The following is a 12513-nucleotide window of genomic DNA, read 5'->3' as shown; positions in this document are numbered from 1 at the left end:
TGGGATTTTAGCCGGAGCAGGAGGGGAGCCGGAGCACCAAAAACTTGTAGTGCTCCACTGCTCCGGATGTTTTTTTTTTATTAAATTTTCGTCATAAAATCCAATGAAAATATTATATTTTGACACTTTGCAACACTGGAATTATTTGAAATATGGCAACACTGCTGAGTGATAAATAACCTCGCTTTTTTGACAGAAGAGGCAAATAATGAAAGATGGTTGGCTGTCGGAAATTTTAGAATTAATAATGAAAACGACGATTATTGTAAAACTAGATATTTTTTTAACATTTGTACACATATAATACTTTTACACTTTTTACCCGGAGCGGAGCAGATACTGGAGTGAGTATTAGGTCCCGGAGCGGAGCAACTCAAAAAACGGTCCGCTCCAACGCTCTGATTACAACACTATTTCAGTTGGCGCATGTGTACAAAAACTGACAAACTGGTTCCAATAGTTTGAATAATCAATGACATTTTAAATATCACTAGTTTTTTGAGTTTGTGTAGATAATCGGTACTCAATAGAATTTTGAATTGACTCGTTTCCAATAAAGGGAAAAGAGTCATTAAACAATACTATATATACTTGATTTGTGTTTAAAATACATAATATTCATTTGACACCTGTCACTCGTTATGTGGTATGTGCTGAAAATCAACAATGTAATGGGTAAACCCACTTATTTAGATAAATATGATTTTGCATACTGCCCTTAGTTAATGTTCAACATGTTTAGGAAGAATCGTGACAGTGGCACTCGTATTGCGAGCAATTGAGTTCACCAAAATGCTACGATTTTTTCTAAACATGTTGCAGTCTATTGATCAACTATGCTTTTCTTCTATTCTTGTTTGTAATAAATTTTCCAGCATTAAGCATAGTTTGACATGTTTGGTTCCTAGTCAATAATTAATGGCTTCGAATCAAATAACTGTACCTTTGTCAGCACCGTCTGACAGTAATCCCCTAGCAGCGAGTGCCTCTAACCTCCGATAGAGGCGCTCCCTCTGTTGCGCAACATCTCCCTGTTGCTCAGCAAGTGACCTTTCCAGCCTGGCCAGTTGTTCGGCTTTCTCAGTAAGGGTGCGAGCCTCCTGGTCTCTCCGAGCATTCCATGCGGCCTTCTCAGCCGATAGTTTGTCTTGTAGATTTCTCAATTCTTCTAGCTGTTGGTTATGCTTGTAGAATGGTTTGTTGGGCTCCCCTCCGCCTATTTTGCAAGCCGATAACTGAGCTTCCAGACTGAAAATAATAAAGAATATAGAAGTCGGACTGATAACTATCTAAGTAATTGAGAGTGTCAATTGTTGATGTAGAAATAGTACCATCGGTGATGCCAATTGGGAGGGCGATAGCTATCTTCAATCAAAGTGCTGCGGATGTAGATATATTTCACTTATAGAAGGGGGGATTTAGATAGATGTATTACACTGTCTGAAAATAGGATCCGTTTAACTCACTCGGTAGACACCTCACCATTCTTACTATATTTGTCTCTATGTACTGCTTTAGAATTTTTTCTTAGTAACTTACTTATAAAACTTAAAAACATCTATATTATGTCATATTGTGAACGTATTCATTTTATAATATCCACACTGGGTTAAAATTAATTGTATGTGATTTCCTTATTAAATCTTTAAATTTACTAGCAGTCGGTTACTCAAAATGTATGTAATAACAATTACAGTGGCGAGGGGTGGAGGTAGGCTATTAATATTCAACATAAATAGTGCACACTAAACTTTGTCAGTCATACTTATTTGTTTTCATTGAACTAATAATACAATTTGCAGATGGTTCTCGTTAGTTTTTAAAATTCAATTAAACCATGCCAAAAGCAAACAATAATAGATATTAGATACAAAAACATTCTTCTGTCTATAAAATATCTACATAAATATATATAAATAAATATAAATATACCGTTAAATCATAAATACTTTTAGATATTTTTTTGATTAAAAAATATTTTTTATCTATTATCGTTGGTTAGGCAGGGTTTAATCAAATTAAAAAAAAAAATTTGCAATTTGTATTCTTAGTTCAATGAGAACAAAATAAGCATGAGTGACAATGTGTGAATCAATTTTATGGATCCCCACAGCTTACCTCTACTATTATGGTTTGGTCTGTTATTATTTGGGAATTGGGTTTCTGCACGGATAGATTGGGCTGCTAATATGGTGACTATGAATTATGGTTTACCTGTGTATAGTAGTAAGCTGTTGCCATATGATGCACATGAGAGTGTAGACATAATGACTGAGCCTGACGGCCGCCACCTGCTGTTCTCTCCCGAGGGTCAGCAGAGGGGGCAGGTCCTCCTGGTTGGTGGGCTGAAGGCCTTGCGCGAGGGAGGGGCAGTGCTGGGGGTGCGGCGGAGGCAGAAGAGGCGTCTGGGGGAAGAGGGGCGGCGGCCAGGGCAGCTGGGCGTGTTGCATGAGCCGAAGGCGCAACTCCTCCTCATCCAAGCAAGACATGTTACCATAAGGAAGGCCGGTAATGTCTTGGTCTTCGTTTACCGGAGGCACGCCGTCCGATTGGTCGGCGGGTTTCTTTGGATTGCCTGCAAATGTTTCAAGAATAGCAGTTAACTTCACTCCAAAAAAGAAAGTGTAACATCACTCGAATATGTTATATTAATTAAAATAAAACAAAATAAATACCTACATCAATAGTGCTAAGCTAATAGTGTTAGGGACATTATGGTGGAAATAAGTTATTTATGGGTATAGATTATTTAGAATATCATTATTATAGTGTTCCAAAAGTGCATCAGCAAGAGTATTTTTTGACAAGGTAGAAGTGAAAAATGTACAATGAAACCAATGAGGTATGAATTTTTTCGCTCTGCTTATGGAGGTGCCCATACAAACGAAAATCATAGTCTAATCTCAGTTGGGCTCATCTGCATCATAACAATATAAAATTTAATTGGCTGAAAACTGTTCCATACATGGATCAAGGCCCATAATAGCCAGGCCTTGACATGATACTGTAAACTTCAATAGTAGTGCTAGCTCATACTTAAAAAAGCCAAAAAAAAACCATCTGATTGCCAACATAATTACGTTAAGAAAAGATATTCAAGAAGAATTAGTTAAGATGAAAGTCGACAAACCTTTACCATGTTGGTTGTCGAAACCCCCAAAGGTTTCGGCACGCCTCGGCAACGTGGGTGACACGTATGCGCTGCTCTGCCTCTCCCCAGCTGAGCTAATACTCCGACTCAGATTGGTTCCTGACGCATACAATGAACTGGCTAGAACTGACACCTCCTGTAACAATGAAGTGTTATTGATAGTCCCTTTACTTAGTTGAAAAAATACCAAAGTTTGTAACTAAAAAATCAATATACATTTTGTATAAAAACCATCACCAAATGTCAGTTGTGATTTACTAGTCTGTTTGCCGCTGATCTTCAGAGATGGAGTACTGAGCTCAAACCAGTCTAAGGGATTTATGATCTTCTTCTTCTTTTAGGGTATTGCATAACGGACATCTGTCATTGTATAATAGAAGGTGATACATCTCAGAATGTCTCTAGTTAAATAATTTTAATCACACAATTACTAACAGTTGTAACAAAAGAATGTGGACTAATAAACTGCCGTTGACATCTTGCTTTGGTTATTTACTTACATATTGTTATTTGTGATATTTTATGTGATTACTCATTCGAATAATAATACTTTATTGTATAAAAAAACCTTTTTTAGGCTTGTTACACTAATACAAGGTTTTGTTAAACTCAGTACAGCCCTGAGACAAGCACAAGCGTAAAATTTGTCAGAAATGAATCTGCAATGGGAAAAGACTGTAGCCCATTTAATCATTAACCTTAGTAATCACTTTCATTTTCATATATACATACTCTCCAAGGGCTTTCTTCTACATCTTTGGTAGTAATCAACCAAACTTCATAATGATATAAAATTTTGCTAATTACGTTGCTGATCTGTGGGACATGTGTTCGAATCTCACTTATCAATTTAGTATTTTGCATAGTTATTATTTATGAATTATGAAAATAAAACAAGAGATATTAATGGGTAGACTGCGGCAAGTAACGTGAAGCGTGGCCGTTTCGAGAAATACAATACTGACAATCCTTTCATAATATATCACAGCGCCATGATGACGGCAGCCATGACACTTCAACTTATAATTTTCGAACTCTACCTATAAAATTGAATAAATGGTTAACCTTGATTGCTTGGCACACCTCACTCCAAATGGAGTGAGTATTGGTGTGGTCTCCGACCAACCGCGTGTAGTTGGGGTCCGGAAGTGGGGGCGCCAATCCCGTGGCAGCCAATAACTTCAGCTGTAACGCCATCTTGTCTTCCAATAGGGTTGCATACTCCACATCTTTTTCTCTCAGCAACCCTGCGATTCCAATAAAAAATTCAATGACATATTTTTACATAAAAACAAATGAAATTTCCTATGATGATGCCCCGACGGAGATATGAATATTGAGCTTTATGATCTAAGTCAAACGTAAGTCCTAATAACCATACATATTTGTTATCTAGGATCAGTTAAATTCATAACTTGTCTGTTGTGTTCCTTCGTATTGCGTTCTTACTCACCAATGACAATAATTTAAGCTTTCCCACGATGACATTTAACTATTCAACTGAAAATTCCATTTCACTAGCCGTCATTAATTTTGTAAATTATAATATCCGAATCCATAGATCTTGCAGCCTTATTCCAACAAGATAACACCATAACAACATAAATGTATTTTTTTGAATCTGAGATAACAACTTTAACTTACTTACATAATATTCACTGTGCTATCTATATTGCAAAATAACAATTGTCAAACGCTTCAATGCCATCGATGTTTTATACTTTGACTAATATAAATATGGCGTATTGTCGCAAACAATTGTGTAGATTATGCATGTACAATATTTTCTCCACTATTATTATTACTGACCTAGAAAGTCATGCAGTTGATCAGAGAATATCTTGAGATGTCGCAGTATAATTTATATACTATCACAGTATATAATTCCACTCCACATAATAACATCCATGCGAGGTACATTGCCATTGTGGTTTGTTAAGGTACTGTTGTCTTTGGTTGTTTGGCCTAATATCCTGGGCTACATAGCTATTGGAATATGTGATAGCATATTTATCCCGATTTATAACGATTTTGGAGTGAGGGTTATGTTAGAATACAGCTGCTAGTATAGGAATAAGTTAGTATGAGAAAGTATGAAGTTTTTAATTTCATTTGGAACATGGATCAGGTTACTAAAATATGATATAGTTTTGTTCTTTTTATCAGTTCTTTATATAAACTTTCATAACGGGGGTATATTTTTTAAATAGATTAGACCTGAATATACAAGAAACATAAGACTTGCACTCTGTGTGACATGCAGACACGTTTTATTAATAAATATATATATATATGAAAGAGAGTTAATACATGGAGTGGAACAAAATTAAAATGAAATATATAATAAAATTATAGTTGATATTTATATATACTATAACATTCACCAAGGAAAGAAAATATATTGTGAGTGTCATAAAATACATAGTTGTTTTGAAAAAAAAAAGATATCAGGAAGACAATTTAGTTAAACAAGAATTATTAATTCACCAAAGTGCAAGATAATAATAATAAAAAAAATATATATTAAAAAGACGAGAATAAATGCATGCAAAATAATTTAGAATTTAAATCTGCTAAATTTGCTAAAACGAGCAAAGGGTTCTGCTAAAAATGAATTAAAGAAATTATTATCAAAAAAAAATATTTAAAATTTGAGAATTCTCTTAAAACAAAAGATTGCTCTGTAATTCATGCATTTTTACTGTTGGTTCAATATTAATTGTTACCACTAATGGTAGGACCTGAACTTAGATATGTCTAATAAAATGCCTAGCGCCATAAATAAAACATTTTTTTCAAAACTGTTCATTTCTAGATATTAATTATTATTCATTTTGAAACATTAAAAAAAAATTTGAAACATTTAACGCTATAATTTCAACTTAATGAAGAAGTGTTAACCTTACTTAACGATAAGCACAGTAGAACCTCGATATAGCGGACTAATGTGTGTGATGGGGTGTCCGTTAAAGCCAAAAGTCCGTTATATAAATAATAAACAGACAAAATCATGTTTATTGGTCTTCGGATGAAATATCCAGACACACCCGTTGTGGAGTGACATTAATATTCGATGTTGACACGCTTGGTTTCGGTAATCCTGCTATGTATGCACTTTTGAAGTCTGCTTGGTTTTTATACTCAATCGATATACTCAATAGTTGAATTTCGTTATCTGATTAATGGTCATTAAATGTTATTAGATCGTCGAGATATCTTATCACTGATAACTTTGTTTTTGAGCGTGTTGTTTCTAACTACCTCGCTATCGTCACTTCCATCCTTATTTTCCAAGATCATAACTTCGTCTGCTATTTCACTTTCAGTCGTGATACGATACCCAGGGTCAGCTTCATCTATTTCTACCCATTGTAAACTTATTGAATGGAGTAATAAATGCATCCATTCACTTTGAGTAAACAAAATTAAACTGCTGTGCAGCTGTGTGAATTAGCGACCAGTGTTGCAAACGTCAGTGCTTTTTATACTCAATCGATATACTCAATAGTTGAATTTCGTTATCTGATTAATGGTCATTAAATGTTATTAGATCGTCGAGATATCTTATCACTGATAACTTTGTTTTTGAGCGTGTTGTTTCTAACTACCTCGCTATCGTCACTTCCATCCTTATTTTCCAAGATCATAACTTCGTCTGCTATTTCACTTTCAGTCGTGATACGATACCCAGGGTCAGCTTCATCTATTTCTACCCATTGTAAACTTATTGAATGGAGTAATAAATGCATCCATTCACTTTGAGTAAACAAAATTAAACTGCTGTGCAGCTGTGTGAATTAGCGACCAGTGTTGCAAACGTCAGTGCTACGAGCAGGACAGCATTTTGACTTGAATTCGAGTGTGAGAGGTATTTATTACGTGAACACAACATTTTTAACAATTTTGTCCAGATATTTTGTCTGTTATATCCGAAGTCCGTTATATCGAGGTTTTATTTCAATATCTTACAAAGTAAAAAATGGTATAATATAAATAGTTAGTCAATTATTGCTATATCACAACAGTATTAAGAGTACAAAAATAAACGATTTTTTTTGCATATCACACATATAAAGAGTGTTCTTCTATGGCGCTAGGTTCACTAAATACACATTGAGATGTTAAAAGGCTATTCAGTAATAAAATGCAACTAGAAATTGCTATGTAAAAGAAAATGTACAGGTGTAGGGATTTTTACCTTCCAAATCCACGGTAGATCTTTGTTCTTCCGATGGGAAACAAAATATAATTGCTAGAGTAATCTGCCTAAGCAATATATACATAATATATTGAGCAAAGTATAAAGTTACAAGGATAGAATTTGAGAGAGTTTTTAATAATAATAGTTGATTCAATAAGATAAGATAAAGATAGGAAGAATATATTTACTTTTATTTATGCGGATACAGTATCACCAGTGTCATAAAGATTCTTAAAATAATAGAATTTGCAAGAAATACACAAATTACGGAAATAAAACAATGCTTTACGTTAACTTCATGTAGGTAACTGTTAATCAATATTTACATTATCACCTCAATACTACAACTACATAACTTCGATTTTTTAACATTATTGGGAAATTGAATTTTAAGCTTATTCAGTTATCTTGTAAATCAGGGGTTCGAGAGTAAATAATCTTAAGGGACAAAAAATGAGACTTAGTTTCAAAGTCCATAACTCATAATCACCATATTACGCCATTTTGAGATAATTGAAAAAATCATCAATATTTCAACAAAATCGAATAAGCAAATAGCAAAATAAAATGTTCTTAACGTCATTAAAATGAATAAAAAATCATAAATTAAAGTTAGTAGTGATATATAATAAATGACTTCATAATCAACCTGAGGCTTAATTCTATTTAACTAACAAACGGAGCTCGTTTGATATTTTATGAATATAATTATGACGGAAAAGTACTTACAGAATCAGAATCAAGAAAAAAGTAAAAATGGAGGGTGTCGACTTTGAAACAAATAGCCTCAAATGTTCAAACAAAGATGGGTAAGTATACCAAAAAATCAAGTGTAATTTTTTTGTTGATATTCGATATTATGCAAAAAAATGAACATTTTACAATGCTAGGAAAAATATGACACCCGAGGTAGTAGCTTGTATATTATTTTGTTTTAACATTAAATTTGTCCCTTAACAATATTTACTTCTGAGTCTCTCAAATGTCAACAAATAAGCAATAATTTGATACATATCTAAAAATAAGAGCGCAATCAGTAGTTACCTATCGTAGATAAAATAAGTAATTTCCTTTTTTACTCCTAATAAGAGCATAAGGGTTTCTAGAGTGGAGGTTATATTAACAGATTTTTAAAAAGAATAGTCATCAGTGATTCAACTCAGCGAAAAAAAAAAGTGTACCCTGATCTGTGCTGGAAGGTTTTGTATGGCGGCAAGTGAGGCCGCGAATTTTTTAGCAAAAATAAACCTTATATTGGACCAGTATTCTTCCGAATTTTAAATTATTCAAAACAAACGCCTGAGACTGGCATTCTGTCTTCAAAGACAGGCGAATAAGTTTGTGTTTTTTATATGGCCGGCACTGCACGCCCGGCCATATCCGGTTAAGCCGCAATCAACGACTTCAAAGACAGGCACCCCTACTAGTTAGCCACCGTGGGTACACTAGTATTGTAGATACCTAATCGTAGAATTTAGTGAGATGGTTATGAAGATATCTACTTTTGATTCTCATCGAGTTATAAGTTATTTGTTGATTACATACATTTTGCGAAGAAGGAAATAATATATTATGTTCAGTAATATTTAAAAAAATAGCATAAATTAAGTTACATAGTTGTAGTAACGAGGGGATGATATTATAATAGATAGTTATTCACTAACTAATTCTCTACGAGATTGCATCTTATTATGGGACAAATCAGATTTATTGATATAAGTAATAAGTTTTCTAATGAATTAATATAAAAATCATTAATAGTTTTCTAATGATGTTGAGATTAATAAGTGTGAAAGACAGAAAATATAAAAATATATTAATTGGACGAGTAAAGATAAATCTTCATAAAAAAATATAATTATTCTTTGTTTATCATAAGATGTGACCAAAATGAATAGATCGGTTATTTTGTTATATAAAAATTATTAACATATTATTTATTTTAATGTCACATTTTGATATTAGAAAAATGTTGGGAGTTAAAAATTATTATTCTTACCTGTAATTTGTTGAATGGTTTCCTGTTTCACTTCCAATATTCTCTGTCTCTCTTCGGCGCTTAGCGTAATATTATTTTCATCTTCTTCTTCCGGGCAAATCTGTACTGCAGATCTAAAAAGTAAACAGTGTTTTAAATGAAAGAAATAGAAATCATTTGACAACACAATATTACAGTGTTTTTAAGAAACTTGACACGCTTACAAATTCTTGAAAATCACATAATTTTATTATAATATTTGCAAAAAACTTCACTTAACCTAGAAAGACTGAAGAGAGTCGAAAATAATGCCATTTAAAATAAAGAATGTGAGGTATTTAACGAAAACAATCATGTAAAGATGATCAGAATTAATTAGTCATGTGTAAAGTAAATTCCATTTAATATGCACAAAGTAAAAATTTACATATCGAATTATGAAACTTTTAGTGTCATCTCTTATTTATATACCCACGGTGGCCGCGCGGCATAAGCGTTGGACTACAAAGCCGTGGGTCCCAGGTTCGAATCCTGGGTCTGGCAAGTACAAAAAAATTGTTTTTCAATTTTTGTGTGTCAGGGTATGGACCTAATAGGTTGAGCAAGTGGCTGACATCCATTTCTCGTAAAAAAAAACAAAAAATCTGTCAATACAAACCTCTACTCTGTGGAGGCCCATATAATCCTATCAGGATCGGACATGGTCGGAAATTGAATTGTATATCATATCTAAGACATGTCTACTCAGTAAGAAACAACTGCTTGCTTGACATTATGTATATTTAAAAAAGAATACAGCAATAAATTATTATTGCAGAGTGAAATACAATTAAGTACATGAATGAATATCATTATTATTTAAACGCACACAGAAAAATTATTAGCAAGTGCAAGGACGTCAAAATTAAAATTTGGACTGTGTAAACTGTTGTTACCTTGATTGAAACATTTCAGAGAGTCCAGCCGATTAGGTTTTATTTATAAGAACACTCGGTTTGGTACTTAAAAATAGTTAAGAGCACTTGCCTGGTAAATGAAACATGTGTGTTCAAATACCATTTCGGTCCAATGTTACTAATCGTACTATATTTATAGTAAATACACTATAATTTTGGTCGGCGTACTATATATGATATAAATACGAGGGTTGTCCGTAAAATAAGGTCTCCAAGGCGCTGGTGCCGCGAGGAACGCTTTAACGCATGATCCGGGAACATTGGTGTTTAGCTTGGTTTTCCCGCCTATAAATCCCCACCACTCCGAGCTGTCTACAACGCTTACTCTTGGTTTGGTAGCCTTTCGCGATGGAGCTTCCAGTCGCCGCTACCGCCAGGTGTGAGTTACGTTCTGTTATTCAATTCAATCAATAGTTTCATAGCATGCCTTCTCTTTCCCCACATTGGGTCTCCAGTGAAGTCGCAGACTTCACTTAGTTCTTTCTTCTCTTCACTTATTCTCTTTGGAGTCACTCATCCGTAAATATGTCGAAGAATTAAAATGATAAGTATTATAAGTCAATAATTTGCTTACCTAATTGCTTGTATCCATTGCACCTTGTCTTTGGGTTTATGCACCTTGAGTTCAAACATTTCAGGATCTGCCGGATTGCTGGAGATGAGGTAAATACCTCGGCTTTCAGCGCCCGCTTTCTCTCTCACTAATAGCTTCTGCAGGGATACTACCCCTGTCTGGAAATCAAAAATATTACTTGTAATCATATGCAAACATTTGTTGATCAAAGGTTTTAATTAAAATTCTAAATTATAGTACAGTAGAACCTCGATTATCCGGATTATTTTCATTAAAAGACAAATTTGATATAATGGATGCTTTGAAACACGGTGACTCGGGACGTTATCTATCTAATAAATATGGTGTCGGCACGTCAACTATCTCGGATATAAAAAAAACAAAGTGAAACTATTATGAAGTTAACTAATTGTTTAATGTCAGAAGATGGAAGCTCAGAGCGGAAAGTTATGAAAAAATCAGGAAATAAAGAAGTTGAAGAGTGTATTTTTATGTAGTTCATACAAAGACGAAAGAGTCACGTCGGTAATACAACCGATGGATCAGGGTGTAATAGAAACATTCAAATGTTTATATAGAAAACATAATGTTTTGACGATTATTGCTAGCAGACGAAAAAAATGAACAGTTATCAGCTTCTTCAAGAAAATAAATTTAAAAGATTGTTGCAGCAGATAGTTGGAATTCTTTAGATGTGTCAACTTTGAAAAAATCATTGAACAAAATTTAGAAAAGACCATTAGTAAGTTCCAGTAACGCGGTAGAACCTGCCTTTAGCTTTAAGCAAAAATCGATAATTGATTTTTTAAAACGGATATTTATCGCAGCATGAAAATAATAATATAAAACCAGAATAAATTTCAATTTAGTAAATGAAAAAGCAACATTTAAGAAAGTCTATAATATCGTGTATTGTGTGCCATATCATTTTTTGACCAATGTATGGACGTAAATCATTTAAGTAAAAAAAATATATAGTATGAATAGTGAAGACACGAACCTTATTGTCTGGAGTAAAGAATGAGTATTTATTATTATTATCTTGCAAAAAGAATAAACAGTCTGAGAGAACTATCACTAGGACCATCTGCATCTTGCTCCTCCCCTGCATCAGTGTCGCAAGACCTTCAAATCTGGAAAGAAAAACACACTTAAAAAATGGCAACACTTTCTACAAACAAAAACAATTTCAGGAAACACCTGGATCGTGAGATTGGTAGTTAGAGCCTTGGTCCGGTAAGTGAAAGACATGTAATTGAATCCAACTTGGCCGAAGGTTTTTTAAATAGTCCGACGCAACATGAATTAACATGAAGTGAACTATTGTAATAATATTGCATGCATACGTTGTGATGTCATGTTTTCTTGGAAGATTAAAACAAACCGAAACTTAACTCAACCAACGTACACCACAAATTTACCATACATAAGTTGTGTTGGGTTTTAGATTTCAAATGAGCTAATATAGGTTTTAAATGGTAGATATCAGATGCATATTGCTACGTATGCGATTCATTTAAGTATGCATGAGGTAAAAATGCCTTGGATTATTTATCAATTAATACCAAAGTACGTTTCTAAGAGGTTTTCCAAATTATGTATAAAAATAAGTAAATGAGGACAATTTATTATAATGTAGTCTTAAAAGTAAAT

General features: G+C 33.5%; 1 protein-coding gene across 1 annotated transcript in view; it reads right to left on the bottom strand.

Moving 5' to 3' along the window:
• The window catches only part of cyst (rho guanine nucleotide exchange factor 18 cysts), a 180452-nt gene that overhangs the window by 4051 nt on the left and 163888 nt on the right, over window positions 1-12513 (bottom strand). Inside the window, exons 18-25 of the mRNA XM_085942729.1 lie at window positions 11861-11993; window positions 10861-11018; window positions 9352-9464; window positions 7350-7376; window positions 4217-4398; window positions 3131-3287; window positions 2215-2575; window positions 944-1248 (exon numbers count right to left, since the gene is read on the bottom strand). Of these exons, the coding sequence (XP_085798855.1) occupies window positions 944-1248; window positions 2215-2575; window positions 3131-3287; window positions 4217-4398; window positions 7350-7376; window positions 9352-9464; window positions 10861-11018; window positions 11861-11993 (1436 nt within the window). The remainder of the gene's footprint in view (window positions 1-943; window positions 1249-2214; window positions 2576-3130; window positions 3288-4216; window positions 4399-7349; window positions 7377-9351; window positions 9465-10860; window positions 11019-11860; window positions 11994-12513) is intronic.

This window comes from Rhyacophila brunnea, unplaced genomic scaffold (assembly GCF_057557595.1).
Source record: "Rhyacophila brunnea isolate RB1 unplaced genomic scaffold, BYU_Rbru_1.0 scaffold_15, whole genome shotgun sequence".
NCBI lineage: Eukaryota > Metazoa > Arthropoda > Insecta > Trichoptera > Rhyacophilidae > Rhyacophila > Rhyacophila brunnea.
The sequence above is the reverse complement of the archived record's forward strand: the minus strand, read 5'-3'. Positions and strand labels throughout refer to the sequence as shown.